This window comes from Armigeres subalbatus, chromosome 1 (assembly GCF_024139115.2).
Source record: "Armigeres subalbatus isolate Guangzhou_Male chromosome 1, GZ_Asu_2, whole genome shotgun sequence".
In the NCBI taxonomy this organism is placed as follows: domain Eukaryota; kingdom Metazoa; phylum Arthropoda; class Insecta; order Diptera; family Culicidae; genus Armigeres; species Armigeres subalbatus.
The window spans coordinates 30,268,629-30,295,128 of record NC_085139.1 but is presented as its reverse complement, the minus strand read 5'-3'; the positions used below and the strand labels follow the sequence as shown (position 1 = coordinate 30,295,128).

Below are 26,500 nucleotides of genomic sequence, written 5' to 3'. Positions count from 1 at the left end.
AATCAAAATCCGTTTTTAACGGTCTTTCCAACGCGCTTTGTGATTTTCCAAACCACAATCCGTTTTGCAGCGGTATTCCCGACGCACTTTATTATTTTCCAAACCACAATTCGTTTTCCAGCGGTCGTCTCGAGGCGCTTTGTGATTTTCCAATCCACAATCCGTTTTCCAGCGGTCTTCCCGACGCACTTTATGATTTTCCAAACCACAATTCGTTTTCCAAACCACCTTTGTGGTAATACAAACCTTGCCTATTGATTTATTTAAACCATCCAACTTTTTAATTAGCACATTAACCCCTTGAATTCAACTCACCTATTGAAATCAGCGCCAGGATCCAAAAAATAATCTGGCAGGATCGCCAAAATGTGTATCCCCAAATGGCCGGAACGAAATGCGATGACAGCAGCTCTCCGTCGGTGCGTGTGCACGCCACGGAGATCTGACAAGAAGAGGACGAGTCATGGCTTGCTGATCTGCAATTGACACGCTGAGGTATTAACTGCTTTATTGTCTTATTTGTAACGCTATTCATGTGTATTTTTACACTATGCATCAGATAAACAAGATAGCTAGTTTATGCCATTCAAAAATTGTAAAAAATCTCATTCATATTGATAATATTCACATTTCAAAAAAGTGGTGATATTCTGTTGCCGGAAAACTCATGAGGCAAAACGCCCTTTAGCTGGCAGCTCCTAGGGAACAAAGTACCACGCGTCGGCGAATCAGCATTCTGGTATGGATAGTGCGTGGAGACGCAAGTACATTGTAGGTTAGTGCCACTAGGGCGTTTTGCCTCGCCAAAATGTTAGATGTTTCTTCAAAATGTGGAAATTTTCGGTTTTTTCCGACCAGTCCGTATCCTTCGGTCCACAATTGAGGCTAGTACGCTGCTGAAAAGTACTTTGCAAATAGATGGCACATGGAATGCTCACGGAATGATTCCGCTCTAAAATTCCGTGGGCAGTACGGAGCTGACAAGTAGATAAAATTTCGTAACGCTAATAACGCCTGCTGGGTGAAGTCTGGGTAAAGTAAATGGAGCTATCACTTCTCCTTACGGAAATATATTCCGCACCATTATTTCGTACGGAAAAGTGACATTTCTTCCATACCGAATCAGTTGTCAAATTTAAGGTAATTTGATAAAATTTTCCGTAAACCCATTTCGTATCAGCAGCGTACTAGGCTTCATGCAATGCATCAGGGGAATACTATTGAGAACGCTCACGCCTATGCTAAAGCACTCGACGTTATAACACAACATCGACTTCAAGGGTGGTAATCTCACCACCCGTCGATCGCAAGCTATGATAGTATCCTATCGGCCTGTATCATAAACTCGCGTAGGAGACGAGCACCCCGACACCAAACACCGCACGAAAACTGCAATGACCTCTAAATCTGCATACGGAGGTAAGCACAGCCCACCCGCGACGTTTTTGTTGTCGGTGTTTTGTTCAAGACGCCACCAGCGCTGTAGTTTCGACATAATCTATTGAGACGCTGTTTTCCCCACATTCCAAATAACCTCTTCCCGACACATCCTCTCAACGAGGGTGTCCAGGGCAACTTCCCAGCAGTGTCGAGTAGGCACATTGGTCTGTATGCCGAAGAATCCCCCGGCGGTTTGCCAGCCTTCGGCCATAGCGCCAATTTCTGCCGTTTCCAACGGTCTGGGAACTTTCCTTCATCCAAGCATCGTTGGAGGCAGCTTCTAAACATATATGGATCAGTAAGAATGGCATGTTTAAGGACCAGGTTTGGAATGGGCCTGGTGCCTTATTGAGCTTAAGTTTTCTTGCAGCTACGATAAGATCGATTACCGGAAGGTTTGGTCTTCCTTGGCATCGTTATGTTGCAGGCACGATTTAGTAACTCGGTTAATTCGTCGCCGCTTAGTCAGGCTTTCCCATCGTAGTGCCTCCTCTAACAGATCCTGGTTGAACTGTGAGATGCGCCATCCTGGATCAGTAGCACCGACCGTAAAACGTTTTTCCTGATGGTCACTGGAAGTATGCCCTTCATGAACCTTCCAGTATGGTTTTACCGACCATACCGCACCGTTCGGTCCTCTGAACGTTGGCACTCGGCCTTCGTTGAACAGGACTACATTTAATACCCCTAGAGAGCAGGATATGACCTTTGGCATTAGTGAACCGGGAACCCCCGTCTACTGCCCAAGCATTGAAATCACCTGCTACAACTACTGATTTTAAACTAGTTAGTTTCGCCGCAAGAATATCGACTACCCTAGTGTACTGGTCTATAATCCGTCTAGGAGGACAGTAGCAGCTACAAAAGTAAACTCCATTTACCTTTGCTATGACATCTATGTGGTATCGCCATAAGTCTTCTAGATTAGCACCATAGCGGACTTGTCCGATATCCAACTGCTGTTTCCAACAGGGATGCGGTATGGGTCAGACAGCAAGGCAACATCAGCTGTGCACAACCGTCTGTTATAGCAGCAGTTGAGCTGCCTTGCTGGACCTGAGCTGTGTTACTGGACCCTTCTAGAGGCCAGACAGGCCTGAGCACCAGTAAGATGCCTGTTGTCTGTGCCCGGGGGACAGGTCAGACATCTTGGTGCAGCCTGACAGGTGCGAGCTCCATACCAACAATCAATATGAAACTGAATATTTTTAGGTGGTTCCAGTTTCGTAAGCTATGAACGGTCTTCGGTACCCAGCAGAGGAAGCGTCGCTTCAGTACGTAATCTATTGATCCCCCCGTTAGAACAAATTTTAGCACTGCTGCCATAGCAACATATTCGTAGGTTGTTTTTTCTTCAAACAAAAACAAACTACAAAAATGAAAGCTGGTGGAAGCATAGACCAATACCTACAGGACTGGTGGCCGTCCGGCAAGTCGTTCATTTGAAGTTAGCATTGTACTCTATATCTTCATGTAGGTAACTTTTGCTCTAGGAATCTTAAATAGCAATTTCGAATTTTCAATTCTAAAATAGCAAAATCGTAATTTTCAAACTATGTTCTGTTCCGCTAATAAACTCCAGGCCATACACACTCCGGGCTCCTCTTTTGCGCAGAGCAAGTTTTTCTTATCTTATTGCCGAATTTAGCTGATATAAAAAATGTCTCCAGGAGAACATCGACTACACGGTTCTGTTCTACTGCTAGCTGGACCAGAACGTTAACAGGGAGCGACGAATCAAAGAGAACAATTAGAAATATATGCACCAATTCGAAACTGCGTTCTCTTTGAGTGACCACTTATACGGTTCACAAGTCTGAGCCCGATGTCTGAAAGTCTGAATCCGATGCACCGGCTCGCGGAATTTGCTAATCCGTAAATTCAGAAATACTGAGGGTTTTCGCCAATCATAAAAAAACGACAACAGACATTCTACTTAAATCGGTGAATCGACGTTTTTTTACGAATCGCAGACGATACGGATTAGCCACCTTGGAGTATGAAGTATGCCGAACGATTAGCACGTCAGTTGAGTTTGTCCTGGCTCAGCTCGCGACCGACAGCTCCAAACCTGAGTTTATCTGGACCTCAAAATTACGCCGAACAATTCGTGCTGTATAGAACATACCGGGATCCAAACAGCTATCAGCGATCTGAAAAAAAAAATGATGGCGTAATTTGTAAGAAATTAGCTTACGAAAAGATCCATCGTTACCGGCACATTAAACCGTATCTGCATGTGTTGACAGTGTGGTACATACACTACTGCTAAACAACATATGGTCATGTCCCTTTAGGCCGTCCTTTTGTATATTATGGCATATTTCATGGACGCCAATCCTGACAATGATTCATACATATATGTGCCACGTCACACACTGGTGGTGATAAGACGTCGAAGTGGAAGATGGATACATGTTTTATACAGCCGAAGAACTGCTCGACTAGTTGCACAACTACTCTCGACAGCTAAACGAATCCCAGATAATCGAAATCGTAACCATTTAAATAAGGCGTAACACTGAGGTTACAAGATTTATAGATTTAGATCTGTCAATAAATATTGCAGTTGTCTTGCTTAATTTTTTTAACAATCACAAAAAAATACCGGTAGATGTACTCTGTTGTTAAGTTACCAAATTTGATATTGGGTATAGAAGGCAAAATCTGCATGGTACTTGAACAAAATAAAAAAAGATGTTGAATAAAGCAGTAAATATATATATACATCATATAAATCGTGAACAATGTTATTGCCAACATGATTCACTGTCGGTGTTTTGTCCTAATATTTATTCAAAACATCCAGAAAAGTCACGACATACGATAGAGGAAACGATCCTAGTTTAATTCCTTCTCGAATCGAGTATTATAATAGTTGAAATAGTCTTCACTCACTAAAACGAACTTCCTCCGTAATCGACGTTTCCGCTTCCGTGATCTGTTCCAACACGGATGTGAGAATTTCAAACAGCTTTGCAGGCACATCGACTGCGCAGCTAATCGCCCAAAACTATTTGGTCATCGTTTGTACACCAGGTTTAAGGTTCCTCCAAACACACGCGACGAGACAATCGCAACGCGATTCTATCGGTTGGCGACTGCAATTCTGTCGCTTTCGGAATGGAAGCGTAAATTGCACATTGCCTGCAACGACCCAACGATAGAATCGCGGCGGTTAGTTATCGGAGTCCCGGCGATGAAGTCGCTTAGGGAGCTTTAACTCTTCTTCAACAGCAACCCAATCAGAGGATCAATGTGTTTCAAAAAGATACTTCCGAATTCGCTTCAACACATCTATTCAATCTTCTGACGTTTTCATGCGCTCTATCCGGATAACGCGACATCCTAACGCGATAACGCGAAGTCCTTCCAGAAAATTCTCGGTATCAGTATTAGCCGTCGGATAAGCCACATTAGGGCATTGTCGTAGCACAGACCTTCAGTGCCCTTCACGAGAGCATTACACCCAGGTTTATTTACACGGTTTGGTTTTGGTCGTTTAAGACCTTCAGCGTCAATGAAGCAATAAGTTAACCCCACCAAAAAATTCACAAAAAATCAAAGAAAATTCAGGGGGCATTTAGAAAGGTGTGAAAGTTTAGGTTCACCGAGAAATTAATGAATTCCAACCGTGTAAAAAAAAACCTGGGTGTAAGTGGTTTCGAAACCTGTTGAAGAGTAGAGTGCAGAGTATTTAGTGGTTTCAACAGGTTTCAAATGATAAACAATTTCAGCGGTGTACATAAACCTCTGATACCTAGGAATCTATGCGGATTGTAGAAAACAGACCTGGATTTTGTCTGAAGATTTGTAATGATTTTTGACTACATATTTACAAAATATGTATGAAGTTGAGGGCCCTTAAGGAGCCAGAGTGGAAGTTTATATAAATGCTGATAATTACTTGCAGTCGTCCATAACGTAAATCACGTGAAAAAAGTTTGAGAAGCGTATTGAAACTGTTCTGACTGTAACCGCATATATGTCCTACATTAAAAGGAAACCAATGTAAAATGGGACAAATATGTGGTTACAGACAGTGTAGATGTTTCATAAAAAAGTATGACGAAGAGAGTGGTTTGAAAATATTTTAACAATGATTTTAACAAGTAGACTTTATTAGACCTATCTATTCGCTTTGTTGGCAACAGGGAGTAAAATTTGTGCCATATTCTGCGCAAAGTGCAGTCATTGTGAAAAAGCACCCCAACTACATCTATTGTCACCTGTATTTCAGTTGCATGGCGCGACGACAAAAGATTTGATATTTGTGGCTTCCGAGTTACGGTGATAATTAATATGGGAAACCCGAATACCCGTTCGCTGTTGGGTAACATAAATTTGGCCATGATGCAATTGTCATTCTGACAGGAAAAATAAATTAATTATGAAGAATCCAGCAACAACGGGCGATTCTTACTTCCTAATAATACTGGGCAACTTCTGGCTACAGTTTGCACCAGCCTAATAGGAACAAAGAGTATAAGAACCAGGAAAAAGCATTGGCCATCTACGAACATGCGTTGTGGAACATTTGCCACCACTGTAGCATCAAGTTATAAGGTTCAGCTGTCCTTGTTCAGGTCAGATTCAGGTATCCATTCCACAAATATTGGATTCATTGGAGATACTCTCTTCCTAGAATTGCTGTGTGGACTTAATCTAGAATTGAAAAAAAAAACACATAAATAAGGGAAAAATCTACCCAGAATTTGTACAGTAAGCTCTGCCAAATATCCCACGAGTCGATGAATCACTAGGTTCGGTTCAACTCGAGCCAGCCGCAAACTTCATTCTTCCCTAAATCGATGTCTTATCAGAAATTTGCTCTACTAGTTGCGCTTGGCTTTGAATGTAAATATAAAATAAACAGCAGGATTATAACCATGACAACAGTAGAAAAATAGAACATAATAAATTTATGTTGAAGCGTTGCTTTGTTTTACTGGGTACCGAGATATTAGTACATGGAACCATAAAATGAGTTCTAATTTGTTCTGACCCCAACATCTTGATTATTATATCTATGTCCATACCTACGGCATAGGTCAGGCCCCTTGCAGTCATAGGATTTATGACCGTTACCAAAGCGCATATCCTTTGCGTAACCGAATCACGGATTCCTGGATCTCGACATTGCAATGATCTCTCAGTGCGTCTACCAGGTCCCCCGCCTCGGTTATCTCATTCAGGCCCTTGCACTGCATGTTCAAACTGGGCATAGGGCTCTTTCTTGAACCTCATTTTTGAGAACCTCCTCTGTTATCTTTTTATACTCAGAACTCTTCTGAGCAGCATCCCATTTCAAGACGAAAATCATCTCGCCTTTCTGCGTTCGACGAATGAAGTTAACATCTCCTTGCGGCTTGTTGAGGACTCCGCTTTGCCTTTTTGGGATTCACGACCCCCGTCCACGGCAGGTCCTCCTCCCGGCGATCCTCAGTTACCCTCTTTGGTGGAGGCACTGTTTTCCGTTGATCCTTAGGGTCAACTGTCCGCTTCATTTTTATTTATTTCATTTTGTCTTCAGCTATGACTGTACAGACTGATTAAAACTTACATATCTTACGTCCTAAAAACAAATATTTAAAAGAAACTCTACTCACATTAAAATCAAACCCTTCAACGCCGTTCAGAAGCGCAAAACATCTCTCAAGCGGATTGTTTTGTCCGAAGTTTGTACGATGCACACTGGTTCAGAAGCCCCTAAAACGTGCGTTTTTTAGTTTTCGACCTGAAAACTACATTTTAGAGTCATGATGTCTTCAGAAGAGTTGAAGGATGTTTCTTGGGCTTTCTTTTGATAAGAAAATATCAATGATCTATCCACCTTGAAGGGCGGTATGGGATAAAAAATTTACGCAGATGTACAAAAGCAGTGGTTGTTCTCTGCAATGTTATAGAGAATATGAATTGGAACAACTTTTCTGAAGACACAATATTGGACAAACGGTTTTGTAAGGAATTAGAGAACGTTTTGTATGAATGACCCCCAAATATCATATTTTGAGCATAACTTTTTCTGAAATGATTTTATCACTATGGTTTATTCTAGAAAGTTGTGCATAATGACAAAAAACATGTTTGTCTAGAAGACTACTTTGATCTATCTTGAAACCTGTCAAAGTTATTAAGGAATCTTTAGAAACAATAGTCAATTTTCACATCAGCACACCATGAAAAGCGGCAAGAGACGGCAAGCCAAACAGTCACCATCTGAAAGATTCGGTTTTAAGCTACCGAATGCACAATGTTTTGTTTTGTTCCATCGTGTTCCACTATTGTTTTGAATCAACTTAAAATAGTCCTTAAGGCAACGCACAACTGTCATTTTTATTTTTTCACGCATGCTGCGACGCAGCAAAGCTGAATCAACAAAAATGACAGTTGTCCGCCGCCTCCGTATCGAGTGTTGTGCCCCCGAAAACGCGAGCACTTTGAAACTTGGATTCTGTCAGAAGTGACCTTAATGTACGTTTTTCAGTACAACTGTTACGTAAGCAATTAAAAAGTGGCTAACATGATTAGTTATTTACTGCATGGTTACAATCTCGACAAATGACAGCCATTCGTCTTAAATGTGGCTGTTTCGTCTTGGATGGAGATTGTTACTACGCAATAAATAACCAATCATGTTAGCCACTTTTTAATTTTTTACATAACAGTTGTACTGAAAAACGTACATTAAGGACTATTTTAAGTTGATTCGAAACAATAGTGGAACACGACGGAACAAAACAAAACATTTTGCATTCGGTAGCTTAAAACCGAATCTTTCAGATGGTGGCTGTTTGGCTTGCCGCCTCTTGCCGCTTTTCATGGTGTGTTGATGTGAAAATTGACTATTTTTTCTAAAGATTCCTTAATAACTTTGACAGGTTTCAAGATAGATCAAAGTAGTCTTCTAGACAAACATGTTTTTTGTCATTATGTACAACTTTCTAGAATAAACCATAGTGCTAAAATCATTTCCAAAAAAGTTATGCTTAAAATATGATATTTGGGGGTCATTCATACAAAACGTGCTCTAATTCCTTACAAAACCATTTGTCCAATATTGTGTCTTCAGAAAAGATGTTCCAATTCACATTCTTTATAACATTGTAGAGAACAACCACTGCTTTTGTACATCTGCGTAAATTTTTTATCCCATACCGCCCTTCAAGGTGGATAGATCATTGATATTTTCTTATCAAAAGAAAGACCAAGAATTATCTTTCAACTCTTCTGAAGACATCATGACCCTAAAATGTAGTTTTCAGGTCGAAAACTAAAAAACGCACGTTTTGGGGGCTTCTGAACCAGTGTGCGATGGTGTGCAGTCCAAAACAGCAAACGCTAGCTGGAGCGGCGAGCAGGAACAAAGATATTTAACTGCTGTAGAAGATCGGGACAGTCAATTCGGTTGCTAATTATGTCAAAGGCGAACATTGTTTGCAGAAATATGCGTCGTTTTCGTAGAGACTCCAATCGTATTAGCTGGAGCCGATTTTCGTACTTGGGCAAGCTAATTGAATTGTTACACGATAGTCGGCGTTAAGCGAAATGGAGGAAGCAACGTTGAACTATTTCAATTCAAGCGATTTGCGATTCTTGGTATGGTGCCCAGACTTGCACACCATATTCTAGAATACTTCGAACAAGCGAAGAGTACAGTACCTTCAGCGCGTACACGTCACGAAACTGGGATGCGTTGCGACAAATAAAGCCGAGTACAGCGAAAGCCTTTGCGGTTGTCGTAGTAATATGCTCGTTGAAGTTTAGCTTGTTGTCCATTATTACGCCAAGATTTTTGATGGATCATACTCGTTCCAGTGTTGCATCGCTTACAGCGTATTCAAATCTCAGCTGCGTTCTACTTCTGGTAAAGCTTATTACCTTGCACTTCATTGCGTTCATTTACAACCAGTTCGAAATGCACCTATTAGCTATAGCATCGATGTCTTGCTGTAGAGCAGCACAATCAATCAGTGTACTGACTACACGGTAGATTTTCAAGTCATCGGCGTACATTAAGTGATGACAGCATAGACGGTAACTTAGGTCGTTGACAAACAGTATGAAAATCAGAGGTCCAAGGTGACTTCCTTGTGGAACACCTCACCGGTTTGAATCAGTGGACATGAGTTTCAAGTAGGCAGATCTTCCAAATAAATAGGAGCACAACCAGTTGAGAAGCCACGCTGGAAACCCTAACCTTTCGAGCTTTCTTATTGTTAAAGCTTAGTACGGAGATCGCAAGGAAAAAGCTCAAGGAAAATTTGATCTAATTACCAAAGGAATGTTGGCAATTGAAGAACGTGATGAAAAGTAGGCGAAAAATAAAATATTTTCTGTGTTCAATCGGCGGTGAGTTTGGCAAACTGTCAAGCGGGTAATTTGAAATAATAAATTTAAGGAAAAACATAATTCAAACATTGTTTTTTCACAGGTTCATGGTGTTGGACAAGGATTCTTCAAGTCGGATTTGAACCGGCAATTGCCAATACGACTTCGGTTGGACTACAGCTGGATATTTATGGCACGAGATTAGGATAAGGCTTAAATTGATATCTTCCTTGCCATTAAATAGTTATTAATTTAAATTTTGTTTTCTATTTTGTAGTTTTGTCCAAAAGAGAAAAGCTCATGAATTCAACCAGAGGAGAGAAATTCTTCGAAAATTTCAATGTGTTTTACATTTACTTACATTCGAAGCATAGCCTAATTTGTTCATATACTCAGCAGGTGAAGCAAAACCGGGCACTCAGATGTTTAATTGTCTAATAATACAAACCCAAAAAATCCTTTAATTATTAATTCCCATCCGCTGAGAAGTTGCTTGGAATTACTTCAAAAGTTCCACAGAAATTTCTCCGAAAGTTGCTCCATGAATTCCATCAGAAGTTCCTTCAGGAATTCCACCGAAAGTTGCTCCAGGAATTGCTACAAAACTTCTAGCAGGAATTCCTCGGGAAGATCCACCATGAATTCACCATGATTCCCTCTTAAAGTTGCACAGATCATTTCTTCAAAATTTTCTCCAGGAGATCCTCAGAATGTTCCAACAAGAAATTCCTCCAAAAGTCCCTCCAGGAATTCCTCGCAGGATCCTTCAAAGGATCTCCGGAACTTCTTCATGTAATTATGTAATTCTTCCGCAAGCTGCTCTAGGAATTCCACCGAATGTTGCTCTGGAAGTTACTCCGAGAATATTTCCAAAAGTTCCTTCTGGAAATCCTCCGAAAGCTCATCCAGAAATTTCTCTGGAAGTTCCTCCAGGAATCCCTTTGGCAGATTCTCCAGGAGTTTGTCGGAAAAATCTTCCGAAAGTTGCTATTCCTTCAAAATTTTCCCCAGGAATTCCTGCGATAGTAGTTTTAGGAATTTCTCCGGAATTCTGCTCCAGAAATTCCTCCAGAAATTCTTCTGTAAGTTGCTTTGTGAGTTCCGTTAGGAACTCTTCCAGCATTTGCTCGAGAAATTACCTAGGAAATAACGCCAGGCATACCCCCGGAAGTTCCTCCAACAAAAAAGTTTTGTTATGTCACTAAGAGCTATTACAGAGATTACAACAATTTCTCAAGAAATTTAATTCAACACTCCAACAAACAAGCCTCCTAAACAGTCGGAATGCTTTTTTCGAATCGCTTTATCTCAGCCGTCAGTGAACCGATTTGAGCAATTGTTGAAATCACACGTTTTTGTCTGAGATATTAAAACCTCCAATCGGACCAAAAAAGGACCTTTATGGACATCAAAACGTCGGAGCAAGAAGTGATTTTATATAAATTGCGTGGTTGGTGCTCACCAGCTTGATGCTGATATATAAAAAACTTTTTGGAATGTGAAAGAAAGTAGCCGTCTTCTCCGGAAGTTCCTTTAGAAATTTCTCCGGAAGTTCCTTTAGGAATCCCTCCGGAAGTTCCTTTAGGAATCCCTCCAAAAGATTCTTTAGAAATTCTTCCGGAAGTTCCGTTGGGATTTTCTCCAGAAGTTCTTTTAGGAATTCCTCCGAAATTTCTTTTAGGAATTCTGCTGGAAGTTTCTCTAGGAATTCCTCCGGAAGTTCTTTTAATAGTTGCTCCAGAAGTTTCGTTAGGAGTTCCTCCGGAAGTCCTTTATAAATTCCTCCAGAGTTTAGAAATTCCTCTGGAAGTTCTTCTAGGTATACCTTCTGAAATTCTGTTAGGAAATTCTTCGAAAGTTCCTTTAGGAATTCATCTGGAATTTCTTTTAGAAATTCCTCTGGAAGTTTTTTTAGGAATTCCTCCGGAAGTACCTTTGGAAATTCCTCCGTAAGTCGCTCTAGGATTTTCTCCGGAAGTTCTCTTAGGGATTCCTCCGGAAGTTTCTTTAGGAATTCCTTCCGGAAGCCCCTTTAGAAATTCCTCCGGAAGTTCCATTGGGATTTTCTCTGGAAGTTTCGCTAGAAGTTCCTCCGAAAGTTATTTTAATGATGATGACAATGGTTTTTTTAGGGATTCCGCTGGAAGTTCCTTTAGAAGTTCCTCTAGGTATTCCTCCGGAAATTCCTCCAAGAATTCATCCGGAAGTTCCTCCAGGAATTCCTCCGAAAGTTCCTCCAGGAATTCCTCCAGGAATTCCTCCGAAAGTTCCTCCAGGAATTCCTTCGGAAGTTCCTCCAGGAATTCCTCCGGAAGTTCCTCCAGGAATTCCTCCGGAAGTTCCTCCAGGAATTCCTCCGGAAGTTCCTCCAGGAATTCCTCCGAAAGTTCCTCCAGGAATTCCTCCGGAAGTTCCTCCAGGAATTCCTCCGGAAGTTCCTCCAGGAACTCCTCCGGAAATTCCTCCAGGAATTCCTCCGGAAGTTCCTCCAGGAATTCCTGCGGAAGTTCCTCCAGGAATTCCTCCGGAAGTTCCTCCAGGAATTCCTCCGGAAGTTCCTCCAGGAATTCCTCCGGAAGTTCCTCCAGGAATTCCTCCGGAAGTTCCTCCAGGAATTCCTCCTGAAGTTCCTTCAGGAATTCCTCCGGAAGTTCCTCCAGGAATTCCTCCGGAAGTTCCTCCAGGAATTTTTCCGGAAGGTACTCCAGGAATTCCTCCGGAAGTTACTCCAGGAATTCCCCCGGAAGTTACTTCAGAAATTCCTCCCGAAGTTCCTCCGGAAGCTCCTCCTGGAATCCCTCCGGAGGAATTTTCGGGATTTCTTCGAACCTTCCTCCAGAAATTTCTCCGGAAGTTCCTCCAGAAAGTCCCCTGGAAGAATCTTCTGGAATTCCTCCCGAAGTTTCTTCGGAAGCTCCTCCAGGAATTTCTCCGAAAGCTCCTCCAGGAATTCCTGGAGGAACTTCCGGAGGAATTCCTGGAGGAACTTCCGGAGGAATTCCTGGAGGAACATCCGGAGGAATTCCTGGAGGAACATCCGGAGGAATTCCTGGAGGAACTTCCGGAGGAATTCCTGGAGGAACTTCCGGAGGAATTCCTGGAGGAACTTCCGGAGGAATTCCTGGAGGATTTTTCGGAGGAATTCCTGGAGGAACTTCCGGAGGAATTCCTGGAGGAACTTCCGGAGGAATTTCTGAAGAATTTTCGAAGAAAATCATGGAGAAAAATTCAACAGAATTTTTGGGGAACTGCCGGAGCAATTTCTGGGAGAATTGCCGTAATAATTTCTGGTGAAGTTCTTGGAGGAATTTCTGGATAATTTTAGGAATAATTACCGGAGGAATTCCTGGGGAAATCCAAGAGGATTTTTTTTTTATAATATCCCCTAAAGAAGTAACTTCCGGGAATCCCCCTATCCCCTAAAGAAGTAACTAGGGATTTTCCAGAGGAGTTCCTGGGAAAATTTCAAGAGGAACTTCTGGGAATTGACGAAGGCGTTGCTGGGAAAGATTCTTCCCGGAGGAACTTGTGAGTATTTCCAGGAGGCAGTCTTAGGAAAATTACTGGAGGAATTTCTGGGAAAATTCCCAGAAATTTCCACGGGAGATCTTTCAGGATTTCCTTTAGAGACTCCCTCAGGAACTCCTCCTGGAAATTTTCACAAATTTCTCCAGGAACTCCTCCAGAAATTCAATTCTTCCAGAAATTCTATTGGATTTTTCTCCTGGATTTTTTTGGGAAATTCCCCAGGAATTCTCCCTAAATTACTCCGGGAATATTGCCAGGAATTCCTCCAGTAATTTCACCAGGAATTCCACCAAAAACTCCTCCATAAATTGTCCCAGAAATCCAACTGGGGATTCTCCAGGAATTGCTTGTGGAATTTCCCCAGGAATTCCTCCGAAAATTCTCCCAGGAATTTCTACGGGAATTCCTTTGAAAATTTCTCCGAATACTCCTGCAGAAATGCCTCCGAGGTTTCGTTCAGGAGCTCTTCTGGGATTTCCTTCAGAAATTACTCAGGGAAGTCTCTTTTTGAAACTTCCCGAGGATTTCCTCCGGTAGTTGCCCCAGGAATTCTCCAAGTAATTCCTTCTCCTTCCTCCTGAAATACGGACACAAGACCAGGACAATGCTCGTGGAGGACCAATGCGCACTTGGAGTTTTCGAAAGAAAGTGCTGCGTTCTATCTAAGACGAAGTGCAGATGGTGGACGGTATCTGGGGGCGAATGAGCCACGAAATGCATAAGCTGTTGGGAAAAACCATCCATCGTTTTCCCGCGAAAATCGGACGACGGCGGTTGGTCGGGCATGTAGCCAGAATGTTAGTCTTGATGAAAATGGTACAACGATACGACGGCACAAGAAGATGAGGTGCGTGGCGAGCGAGGTGGCTCGATCAGGTGGAAAACGATTTGCGCGGATGACGACGTGCAGCCATGGACCGAGGCCACTTCCTTCAATAATTTCTCTGGGAATTATTCCAGGAGATCCTCCAAAAACCCTTTCTGGAATTGCTTCGAAAATTTCTCAGGGAATTCTTCGGGAAATTTCTCCCGAAATAAGTCTGGGAATTCCTTCCGCAATTCCTTCAATTCTGCGAAATTATTTAAAGAATTCTCGCTTAACTTTTCAAAAGGACCTAAGTAACATTTTTTTCATGATTTAATTTGAGTATTGCAATTAAAAGCTTTCATGTTGTTCTCTTGATTGCGCTATTCAAATTAATTCATGAAAAAAATGTTACTTAGGACCTTTTGAAAAGTTGAGCGAGAATTCTTCCATTAATTCCTTCCGGGAAATCTTCCAGGAATTCGTCCGAAAATTTATCCGGGACATCCTCCACAATTTCCACCGGGAATTCCTCGAAGAATTTCTTTCTGGAATTCTTTCGGGAAATCCTCCAGGTCTTCGGGAATTCCTCGAAGAATGTTCTCGACAATTATCCAGGAATTCTTTCTGTAATTCTGCCGGGAATTCTTCCAGGAACTCGACATTAGCATTTTCATAATTCAAAGTTTCCATATGCTTAGCCACATCCATAAGATCTGCCGGAAATTTTATTATTATTAGGATTATTTCTTTATTCAAGTAAATTTTGAACTCGCCTCTCAACAGCGTCTGTTACCTTTGTCTGGAGGGCTGAGCATCGCCCGAGTACGCCCGAGTGAGAGACGTCAAGCAACATTATTAACTATCGTTCATTAGAAATTCTGAGGGTTGGGGTAAATGTGATAATATTGAGCTGATGTCTTGCCTTGTTAGCTTACAAAAACCAAGCAACGAATAATCAAAAAAAAAATAATACGAACCGGAACCATCGGAGAAACCCACACCGAATCTAAGATACTAGTAATTGGTAGCTAGACTAATGCTACTTCAAATCTTCCAGCTCAGCATCATCGAGCCAACAATAACTCGAATTATTTTTGATATAGTTTTAGGAATGCGTATTCAACATCGTAGCGCAGCCAAAAGTGTGTTGGAACGTTCAAAGTTAATTGTACCATTTACCAGAGTTGCGACAAAAAACACGAGCTAGACACAGCTTTCATTAGAAGGACGATATGAAAATATGCATGCACACTGCGGAAGCATTGATGGTGATAGCATATTATATACGCAGCGCGGATTTGACAACTGTTCAACCTACGGCATCAAAATCTTCATGGATGTTCGAGCGCTCATGTTGGCCAGGAAGAGAAGTTTAGACCGACCTTTGGAAACTTCAGAGCTCTTTGTTTGACGATTGAGAAGTCCAATCAAGAGTCTAATAGATTTGGTCGCTTCCCAGAACATGGTCAATCGGTGCTGTGACACTTCCAACATGGCCTTACATCTCGGTACACCTGCAGATCATCACAGCCGAAAAAAGAGAGGACCTGAAGACGTAAATCAATGTTTTCTTTCTTGCAATACGCCTGCTATTGCTGAATTATTTGATTTCCTTGTTAGCTCCGTACTATTCAAGGAATGTCAGCAGCAAAATCATTCCTTGACCACTACTTGTCCTATCTATTTGCACAGTACTTTAGAAGTCCATACCACCCTTAAATCGTGAGACTCTTTGTCAAAAGTTTTGGAGAAATCCCCGTAAACACTGTCGACCTGGCAACGTTTATCCAAGCAGGAGTTGAGCGTGCTACTATCGCAGTGAGCCTTGCTCAAGAAATGAAGCTAAAAATGTCTGCTTGTCAAAAATTTAACAAATATTTTGAGTTAGAAGAATTATTAAAGTGAGTTAATAACTGGTACTATATTGAGCCAACATCAAGAGGAGCTGCTAATTCAAGATTGAACAGACGAAAACCAAAACAAGGAAACTTTCTGTGCGCCGTAGGTGAGGAACTACATTCTACCTGAAGACGATGCGGGGAGGGGAGGCTGGAGAGTTATTAGCTGAATGTCTTCGCTATTAAATCGGTGAAACGCGCCAAGAGTTCAACAGCTGATTATACCGATCATACCGATCATACAGCGCCAGGCCGCTGATTCCAACGCATTTCATTGCGACACGTTGCAAGGGACAGCGGTGTTCCTTTGAATGGACCAAAGAAACGGTGCTGGAAATAATTCAGGGAGGACTAGTAATGTAGGGATGGTACTCGTAAGTGCAATCCAAATTTGGTAAGTTTTTGAACAAGTTAAGTAAGAAGCGGTGTGAAATGGAAAATGATTTTTTTACACATGTATGATTTAATTGTCGGGAGATTCGAGGAATAGCTTTTCCGATCAATCAGATCACGTTTCGATATTTTTCTTTGAAATATTTTCTAGGAAAATGGGCTAGACAATATTCAACTGTCATACGTCGAGTTTGGAGCTTTCCAACTGTTAGTCCGATTACATAGATTACAAAACGTGATGGAATTGAATGAAGGGTGCCTGGCTCGTCTTAGGGGTGATTCAAATATGACGTCCACTACTTTTAAAGATTTATAGAGCCACCTCCTCCCCCTCTGTCACGCTTTTTGTATACCGAGTGTACGCATTGTCACAAAATCTTGACCCCTTCCACCTTCAAACTGTGGACGTCATTTTTGAATGACCCTTTATGATAGTTGAAGTCATTCCACTAAAAGAGCTTAAATATGTTTTTTAGAAAATATTCTCATGATTCTGTAAAAAAAATTGTGTAGCTTTTTGTTGAAGTGTTTCAATTTGTAATTTACAGAGGGATGTTTCTGTTTCAGCCTCAGCGCTAGAGTCGTTACTGAAGATAATATTTTAATTTTAGATCACGGAGCATATTGAACCATATTATTTTATCTTCAAGCTGATTTCAATATTTCACCCCCCGTGAAACTGCAATGGTTTCATTTATTAACGATATAGTTTCGCAGCGTATTGATTCAACAAACATTTTATCGAAATTAAATTTCTACACACCATCTCGACAACTGCGTCATCGACATACATTTTTAATTAATCACTGCCGTACAAATTATGCAAAATTCGGACCTCTCAATCAGATGATGGCCATCTATAATCAACACTGCGAAACTATTGACTTTACAATGTCTCGGCAGAACCTAAAAAAATATTTTGTCACAATTCGAAACCTACACATCTAAATTTACATTAAATCCCAAAATTAAACACTACTTAACCAAACTATTTTTATTTTTATACACTATAATACCGTATTTATAGCATTAAGAAAATAAAGAAAAACATGTATATTGTATATGTACTAGTCTTCGTCGGTTGACGAAATAAAAAAATAAATAAAAAAAATAAAAAAAAATAAAATAATATGATACCCTTCTGTTACTTGATAATCCTTTCAATGTCGAGTAATAGGGTTTTCAAACTATGAGCTGTGTCATGTGATAAAGAGTGTGTCAATGTGAAACATTATGTACATTAATCGAAGTGTAACTCAGATGCTTTAATTTTGACGTCAAGCTGCTTTGTATTCGATGAAGGAAAGGGTTCATCACATTCATTATATTTACTGTATTCAGTTTTTTTTTAAATCAATTCCTCATTACTTATATATGAGCGTCTTAACGGAAATAACACAATAACAAAATTTCATTTAATTTGCAACGCAGTTATTTATTTCAAACGATACCTATTTATCTTCCTATTCTTCCTAATCTATACTGTTTCCAAAATCCTATAAGGTGTAGTTAATGCAAGTGTTTGCTTTGAAAAGTTTCAGAATATTTTATGAAATTGATAAAATGTTCTCAATAAGTTGTGTTTCGATTGTGTTGTGATAATTAAGATACTGTTTCCAAGTAGGAAAATTATGGAGCTGTTGTAAGTAAATGTGGTATATATTTATTGTCTTATATAATATTGCTTGTTTTCATAGCTTTTGTTTCTTTTCTCGTTTCAGAGGGCGAGTAATGGCGCTTGAACCTAGGCTTGCATGTACACTGACGGAAATAAGTATTCGCCTTGTTTTCATAGTAATCTGTATGAATTCATATGAATACTTTTGTCCATCAGTGTATTAGCCAGGGCACTAGACTAAAACCTGTGTCCCATCCCAAGACGTTGAGGACCCAAGGAGTGACCATTAATCATCTTAGCTAAGTCACTCCCAACGATTCAACAACCATAACCTAGTAATGTAAACGGAGCGGTTAGTACGAGATGTCCCCGTTCTATGGCTTAATTGTGAAATCAATTTTAGAATTGATTCTCACAGGTATTTTCAACAACGCTGCACAGTAGGCCTGGCCGCTTTAATGTTTGAACTGCGTTTATGATGTGCCTCAGACATAAATATTGATAAGAAAAGTGATAGATGTGGTCGAATCTATCACTTTCCAGGAGTCTTTCACGAACTGGCTGTGTATGTGTAAACTAGACTAGACTAGCAGGAGTTGAGCGTGCTAGTATACACCATTAAGTTAGTCGTGGTCGAACGATTTTTTAAACAAATCCGTGTTGATATTGCGAAATTATAGGTCTCGCAGCGGAGTGCATCATATCGTGGATCAAAAGCTCAAGCACCTTGGCAAGGCAACACAGAATAGAAATTGGACGATAGTTTTCGATGTGACGAATGTTGCCGGCTTTGTGTATAGAAGCAACTGCTGCCTACTTCCACACTTCCGGAAAAATTGATTCCGTCAGCGAGAGATTGTATAACAAGCATACCGGAGCTCCGAGAACATCTAGGCATCGTTTAATGATTACGGGAGGTAGTTTGTCCGATCCCGGACCTTTGGAAGCATCAACAGAGTTCAATGATCTGACAACGTCTGCTACAGTGAATGATAGGCATGGATGGTTAATATCGTAGGATGGAAGCATGTTTCATTGCTCCGGATGAATTCGTGGAAAGTCAGTGTTGTAGACATTCTTGAAGAACTTTGCGAAGAGTTCGGCAGAGTCGGACTCGTCCATGCTCGTCATCGAAAGACATATCCGGCGGCATATGTTGATTGTTTTTTTGTTTACTACGGATGTGACGCCCAAAACAAGAAGGATCGGATTCGACCGCATCTTCAACACGATAAATGTATTCACGGAAAGAGGACAATCAATCGTCATATCCTGCTTCAAGCATTCGAAGAACTGTCTTGTTTTCATCAGAACGGTGTCGAAAAAAACGTCGGCGAGCGTTACGAAGAACGTTACACCGGTGTCTAAGCTCGGCGTTCCACCATGGATAGTTGTACGAATTACGAGGACAGTTCCTTCGAAGTGGAGTATGGCTACCAATTATGCCGAAAAATACATCCTAGAATAAGGATACGGCGGTAATGGTATCAGCGTCGCGGAAAAGTTCTTCCCAGTCAAGCGTAACTTCTCGGTGACAGCATCGTAGTTGCCGCGTTTGAAGTCAAGATCCTGGTCTTCTGCGATCGCTTCCGGGCCGGGCTTCGCGATGCACTTAGTGACTTTGAGATGGAAATGAGAACTTTTCGACAACTTGTTCAAACGAATCGCATCTATCAAGCTCAACGGAAGCGCTGGAATTGGACTTTTTAACGGCAATTAGTGTGCTTTCACCTCTCTGGAACCGACTAGTGGCACTGCTACGGCCACAACGATAAAAAATACCATGGTTGTCTGTATTGCTGACGTCATCTCGAAGCCACGTTTCAGTAAGGACGATTACATCGTAGTCACTAGAAGCGGTCACTAACAAAAACTGATTAATTTTGGATCTTATTCCACCGGCGTTCTGATATCAAATGATTAGCGGAGCGTTCTCTGTTCTCTGGGTAGATAGATGAGAAGGGAGTCAGGTCATTACACAGTGGCGGGCCCTCATACAAATCGCGGACAAAACCTGAGATTGCGTTCAAAACTTGACCACAGGATAATTTTGAAACGATGAATTCATTTTGACGTTAAAATGGTTATCCGACATATTTTATGTTATCCAAGGGCTTCCGCAAGCCCAGGCCCTAGGATCTAGAACAAAGACAGCATCCTAATTCCAACATTGCACCAGTCCATTTCTCGCTTTGGCGCAGCTACGAGCAATTCACCACACTAACCACCGGAAAGAAGACAAAAACCCGACTTAATCCACCTACAGTGAACGCAACCCTTCTTACACTTTTGAATGGTTGTGTGTGCTCAGTGCATATTACAATTTCTATGCATATAACCTTCAATTGAATATAAAATAACTGATATTATCATGCTTTTATCGATTTCAAAAGGGATATTTCTGGAAATTTAACAATTTAAAAAAAAATACAAAAGGCTGCAGATTTGATTTGCCGCCTTAAATGGCAATATTACAGCTTCTGTTTAAGCCCAAAAGAGTTCAAATCGGGTCATAGACGGCTGAGATATTGGTGTGACAATTCTTCATTAGTAGTCAGAAAATATGTCTCATATTCGTATTTCACAGATATCTCTGAAACCGAATTTCCGAATTTCCGACAGAAAAAAATTAATGGGTCCAATGACAAAAACATAACTTTCGTTTAAAGATAAAATCGCACAAATCGGTCCAAGGACGACTGAGATCTTGATGGGACATATTTTACCAATGTGTGAAGTTGATACGTCTAATGCTTTATGTTCGTATTTCAGAGATATCTCCGGAACCCAATGTCTAATTGCAAAAACAAAATACAATGGGTTCAATGCCAAAGTCATAGCTTTCGTTTAAAGATAAAATCATGCAAATTGGCTTACAGACGGCTGAGATATTTATGTGACATTATTTTGTTAGTTTTCTGAAAATACACTTCATGTTCGTATTTCTCACATATCTCTGGAACCAAATGTCCGATTGCAAAAAAAAATCAAACTTGTACAATGACAAAGTCATAGCTTTCGTTTAGTGTTAAAACCGTGCAAATCGGTCCACGGACGGCTGAGATTTTGATGTGACATTTTTGTAACGCACACACATACGCACACACGCACACACGCACACACGCACACACGCACACACACACAGACATACATACATGTGCTCAGTTCGTCGAGCTAAGTTGATTGGTATATACGACTTGGGTCTCCGAGCCTCGGATAAAAAGTCGGTTTTTCAAGCGATCTTTATACCCTTCTTAGGATGTAAGAAGGGTAAAAAGGGATACATCTGGAAATTTAACAATTTTTGAAAAATACAAAAAGACTGCAGATTTGATTTGCCACCTTAAATGGCAATATTACAGCTTCTGTTTAAGCCCAAAAGAGTTCAAATCGGGTCATAGACGGCTGAGATATTGGTGTGATAATTCTTCATTATTAGTCAGAAAATATGTCTCATATTCGTATTTCACAGATATCTCTGAAACCGAATTTCCGATTGCAGAAAAAAATCAATGGGTCCAATGACAAAAACATAGCTTTCGTTTAAAGATAAAATCGCACACATCGGTCCAAGGACGACTGAGATCTTGATGGGACATATTTTACCAATGTGTGAAGTTGATACGTCTAATGCTTTATGTTCGTATTTCAGAGATATCTCCGGAACCCAATGGCTAATTTCAAAAACAAAATACAATGGATTCAATGGCAAAGTCATAGCTTCCGTTTAAAGATAAAATCATGCAAATTGGTTTACAGACGGCTGAGATATTCATGTGACATTATTTTGTTAGTTTTCTGAAAATACACTTCATGTTCGTATTTCTCACATATCTCTGGAACCAAATGTCCAGAACCAAATTGCAAAAAAAATTAAACTTGTACAATGACAAAGTCATAGCTTTCGTTTAGTGTTAAAATCGTGCAAATCGGTCCACGGACGGCTGAGATCTTGATGTGACATTTTTGTAACGCACACACATACGCACACACACACACACACACACACACACACACACACACACACACACACACACACACACACACACATACATGTGCTCAGTTCGTCGAGCTGATTCGATTGGTATATACGACTTGGGTTTCCGAGCCTCGGATAAAAAGTCGGTTTTTCAAGCGATCTTTATACCCTTCTTAGGATGTAAGAATGGTAAAAATAGATTTTAATACATAATATCAGATCTTTTTGAATCGTTCCCAAAAAAGTTTAGCCGTATTTCATTTTCCCATACCTATTTGTTCGGGAGACATTTTACGGAATGAACTTCAACAAGACACCAAAAATTTAATTTACAAGCTACAATCAAAACGTTTTGGAACTAGCTCATTCAATATATATGTTGAATTAAAAAAATATGGGCTTCACGAAAATCACGAAAAAAAATTTTGAGGTTCTGTCCGGCTTCCCGCCACTGTATATTAGGCCATTTGGCCGAAGGTCATTAGGCCGAATCAGCAAAAAGAAGCAAAAAGTCAAAAATGAGAAGTTCATTCTTCACTTTACCCCTTCTTTCTTCTCCTTTCTTGCATCTTCTTTCTTCTATCTGTCTTCTTTTTTTTCATTTTCGCTCTTCCTTCTTCTTTGTTACCTATTTCTTCTCCATTCTCCCTTCTTCCTTCTTCTTGCTGCATTCTTCTTCCTTCTTTCTTCCTTCATTCCTCTTCTTTCTTTGTTCTCCCTTCTTCCTTTTTCCTTTTCCTTATTCCTCTTCCATTTTTCTTCCTCTTTCTTTCTTCTTCCTTCTATCTCTTCCGTCTTTTTATTTCTTCTTTTCCCACCTTTCCTTTTTCTACTTTTTTCTACTTGTTTCTTCTTCTTCTTGCTTCGTTCTTCCTTCTTCTTTAATACTTCTTTCTTTTTCTTTCTTTCTTGTAGCTTCCTTCTTTCTTCTTGTTTCTTCCTTTTTTCTTATTCCTTCTCAATTATTCCTTCTTTCTTCTTCATTTTTCCTTCTTCGCTTTTTTCTTCCTTCTACCTTCTGCCTTATTCCTTATTCTTCATTCCTTCTTTCTCCTTCCTTCTTCTTTCTTCCTTCTTCTTTCTTCTTTCTTCTTTCTCCTTTCTTGCTTTTTCCTTATTCTTTTTTCCTCTTACCCTCAGCCTTCTTCTTTCCATCTTCTTCTTTCTTCCTTTTTCCTTCTGCCTTCTTCCTTCTTCTTAATTCCTCCCTCCTTAATTTTCCTTCTACTTTCTTACTTCTTTCTTCTTTCTTGCTCCTTCCCTCAGCCATCTTCCTTCTTCCTTTTTTCCTTCTTCCTTCTTTCTTCTTCCTTTTTCTTTCTTCTTTCTTCCTTCTTTCTCCTTCCTTCTTCCTTCTTCCTTCTTCTTTCTTCCTTCTTCCTTCCTTCTTTCTTCTTCTTTCTTTCGTCTACCTTCTTCCTTCTTCTTTCTTCTTTCTTCCGTTTTCTTCCTTCTCTCTCTCCCGTCTTTCTTCCTTTTTCTTCTTTCTTTCTTTCATTTTCTTTCTTCCTTCTTCTTTCTTCTTTCTTCCTTCTTTCTCCTTCTTTTTTCTTCCGTTCTACTTCTTCTTCACTTCACACTATTCAATTATCACTCCCCAGTTCTCATTTGGCCTAATGACCCAGCATCGATGAGGAGTTGCCACTGTCCGTACACTGGGAAAAAAGGGATGACTAAGTCCAGATAAACAAAAATTGTCATGACAAGCAGCCGGATTGTTTGCGGGACTAGCATCTGCTGCAAGATCTACCGTTGAACAAAAAATGGTCTTGCTGGTGTGTCTGATAGAATGAATGGATTCGGTGTTGTATTCGGTCGCCAAAAAAACTGCTTTTTGCTCCCGAGATTTTCAAGTTCTCGAAAGCAAATCCCACGGGGCCAGGATTCAGCGGAGAGTACAGTTAGCTTGAGTTCAAGCAGCAATCCGATTTTATATGACACGAAAGCGATCTAGGGTGAACAAGTTTTATCACCCGGAGAGCGGATGTGTTTGACTTTCAGTTACCAAACCTCTGGTAAAATACCAGACAAGTACAATCAGAATTTTTCATTTTGTCCGCTTATCCTTTCCGGTCGAGTTTCCGCATTTCTCCTCTTCCACGGTGACACTTGGTATTGTTGATATTGCTCATGCAATACTCATGCGACGCTTGATGGCCACATCAAGGGTTCGAACGCTAGCTAGGTGCGTGTAAGGGAAGCGGGCTTAGAGACAATCATGTAGACGCTTTCGAAGGTTGGGATGATTTAATGTATTTTTGAAATGACTGGTACTCAAATTCAATTCTCCAGAAAGTGCTGACAAGTATTGCCAAATGAACAATGATAAAGCCTCTGGGGTTTCGAAATCGCATAATTCAATATTTTTATTTTTTTTTATTTTACATAATAATCTAACATAATCCTAAATCAGAGTGTGCACCAAAACCCAACCCCTGTGAGCGGAGACTCGGGCGAAAACGTCTGGCAGACCCAAACCGCACGGAACACCCCATGAGATGACTCCGATCAGTTCTCCATTGTAAACCAGCGGTCCACCGGCATCGCCAAGGCAGATTCCCTCTCCTTCGGCACCAAGCGCACAAACCGTGTTGTCCTCCAGACGGGGGGTGTAGTTCTCATCGAAAGCTTCATGGCACGTTTCCTGCGAAATCAGCTGAACTTGCACAAAGCGCAGACTTCCATCTCCAGGGTTCGAGATCTGAAAAGTTTAAAAAAGGAATTCATTTCATCGTCCTTCTCAAACATGTTATAAGAACAATTGTACCGATTCACGACCAAATCCGGATACGGTAGCGTTCAGTCCACTGGCAGCATACTCAGCACTCATGTTGATCGGCTGGATGAAATTGTTGAACACGAAGGATTCAATAACACGCACAACGGCCACATCGTTGTGGGAGAGTTCGACGTCGAAATTCGGGTGTAGCACGGTGCGATCAACCCGGCGGCTTTGGCCGCGCTCGTTCAGCTGGTTGCTTCCGGCAAAAACGATTATGTCAGACGGTGCCTTGCCGATCACACAAGCACCAGCCGTGAGCACCCATCGCCTGTTCAGAATCGATCCGCCACAATAGTGGAGGCCGTCCGCAGCGGTCAACAGGGCTACCTGGTACGGAATTTGATCCGGTCTCGCCGGGCCTCCGCCGGCAATGCGTCCAGATCGGTCTACACTTTTGGTTAATTCTTGCTTGAGAGAGGCGGCAGATGATAAAGCCACGCAGGCCAGTAATAGAGTTACGCTTAATTTCATCATATTGATGATAAGATTCGAGACTAGTGCCGTAGAGCAAGCGAAGACTAAGACGAACTTTAATGCGTGAGCATTTTTATAGGTGACCCGGAAAAGAGCTGACACTGATTAACACCTGCGCCGGCTTTTTCCGCATCCGATTAGATTACCGATTGATTGCGCTACGTTTTTGGGCCTGTGTAGTATCAGGACCGGTTCTAGGATAGATGTCATTGTTACAAATCGTTTTAGTTCACCTATCACGATCCAACTCTGCATAGTACGTATTAGTGCCTAAATGAATTTACAGAATAGACCTTTCCCGTCACACAATTTTATTTGTGAATATAGGGATATCTATTCAGTCACCTGGTTACCCAGATTGTAATTGTATGTAATTGTATGTATTTGCGAAAAGACGATTCGGGTTAAATTGTTAATAAGGCCGTTACTTGATGGATAACAAAACACTAAATAAGTTTTCAAGTAGCAAACGAAATGCATAACTGTTCATACAAACAAAGTATATTATAGTGGAAGTAGACGGAAGAATTGTGAAATTTTATAACTGAATGATTAATGTGTTTTCTTCTGAATAGTAGATGTTATTGCTACTTTAAAAATAGGCGTTTGTCCGGAATAAGGCAATGGTGGGTTTGATTCCTTCTTCAAAAATAGGCGTTTTCCCGAAAGAAGATATCGGTGGATGAAAATCTTTCGTCAAATCATCGATGTTTTCAGAAGTGAAGTCTGCCTTTTTGAATCAAATGATGAAGTATCAATAGCAATAAACAATACAAATATAAATAAAACAAAACTGCGAATAATAATAGTATTTAATAAAGCTAGTATTTAATAAAATAAAATATGTCCTACTGGTCTCTGAAAGTTCAATGAGAGGAGTTCTTGCCCATGGAATTCTTGTTAATAGTTCTTAACGACTAATACTATAATAAACAATTAATGCAATGATTTTTTTTGGACCAAGTTTAACTATTCTTGGTTTGTTCTTTTTTACAGTTTGTTTTTCCTAATATGTAATGAGATTTAAGCAAGTTGTTTTTTTTGTGTTTTAACTTTGAAAGGATGTATATTAGACAATAAAAAAAATACGGGATAGATTGGCTCAAAACAATTGTTAAAAAAAAACCAGAACCTTCTTATCATAGGTAACAATGAATGAAACGTATGGAATTTCAAACAAAAGTGAGCTTACATGTTGTTTTTGCAATTGTAGTTAAAATTAAATTGGCTTATCTGAACCACCGTAAAG

At 40.6% G+C, this 26,500-nt stretch overlaps 1 protein-coding gene across 1 annotated transcript; it reads right to left on the bottom strand.

Moving 5' to 3' along the window:
• Window positions 1–24,344: 24,344 nt before the first annotated feature.
• On the bottom strand, window positions 24,345–25,296 carry LOC134208233 (chymotrypsin-1-like). The gene is made up of 2 exons (XM_062684270.1): window positions 24,763–25,296; window positions 24,345–24,696 (listed from the first exon to the last, which is right to left on the bottom strand). Exons 1-2 carry the CDS (start codon window positions 25,249–25,251, stop codon window positions 24,400–24,402), a joined length of 786 nt encoding a protein of 261 aa, XP_062540254.1. The 5' UTR covers window positions 25,252–25,296; the 3' UTR covers window positions 24,345–24,399.
• Window positions 25,297–26,500: the final 1,204 nt, after the last annotated feature.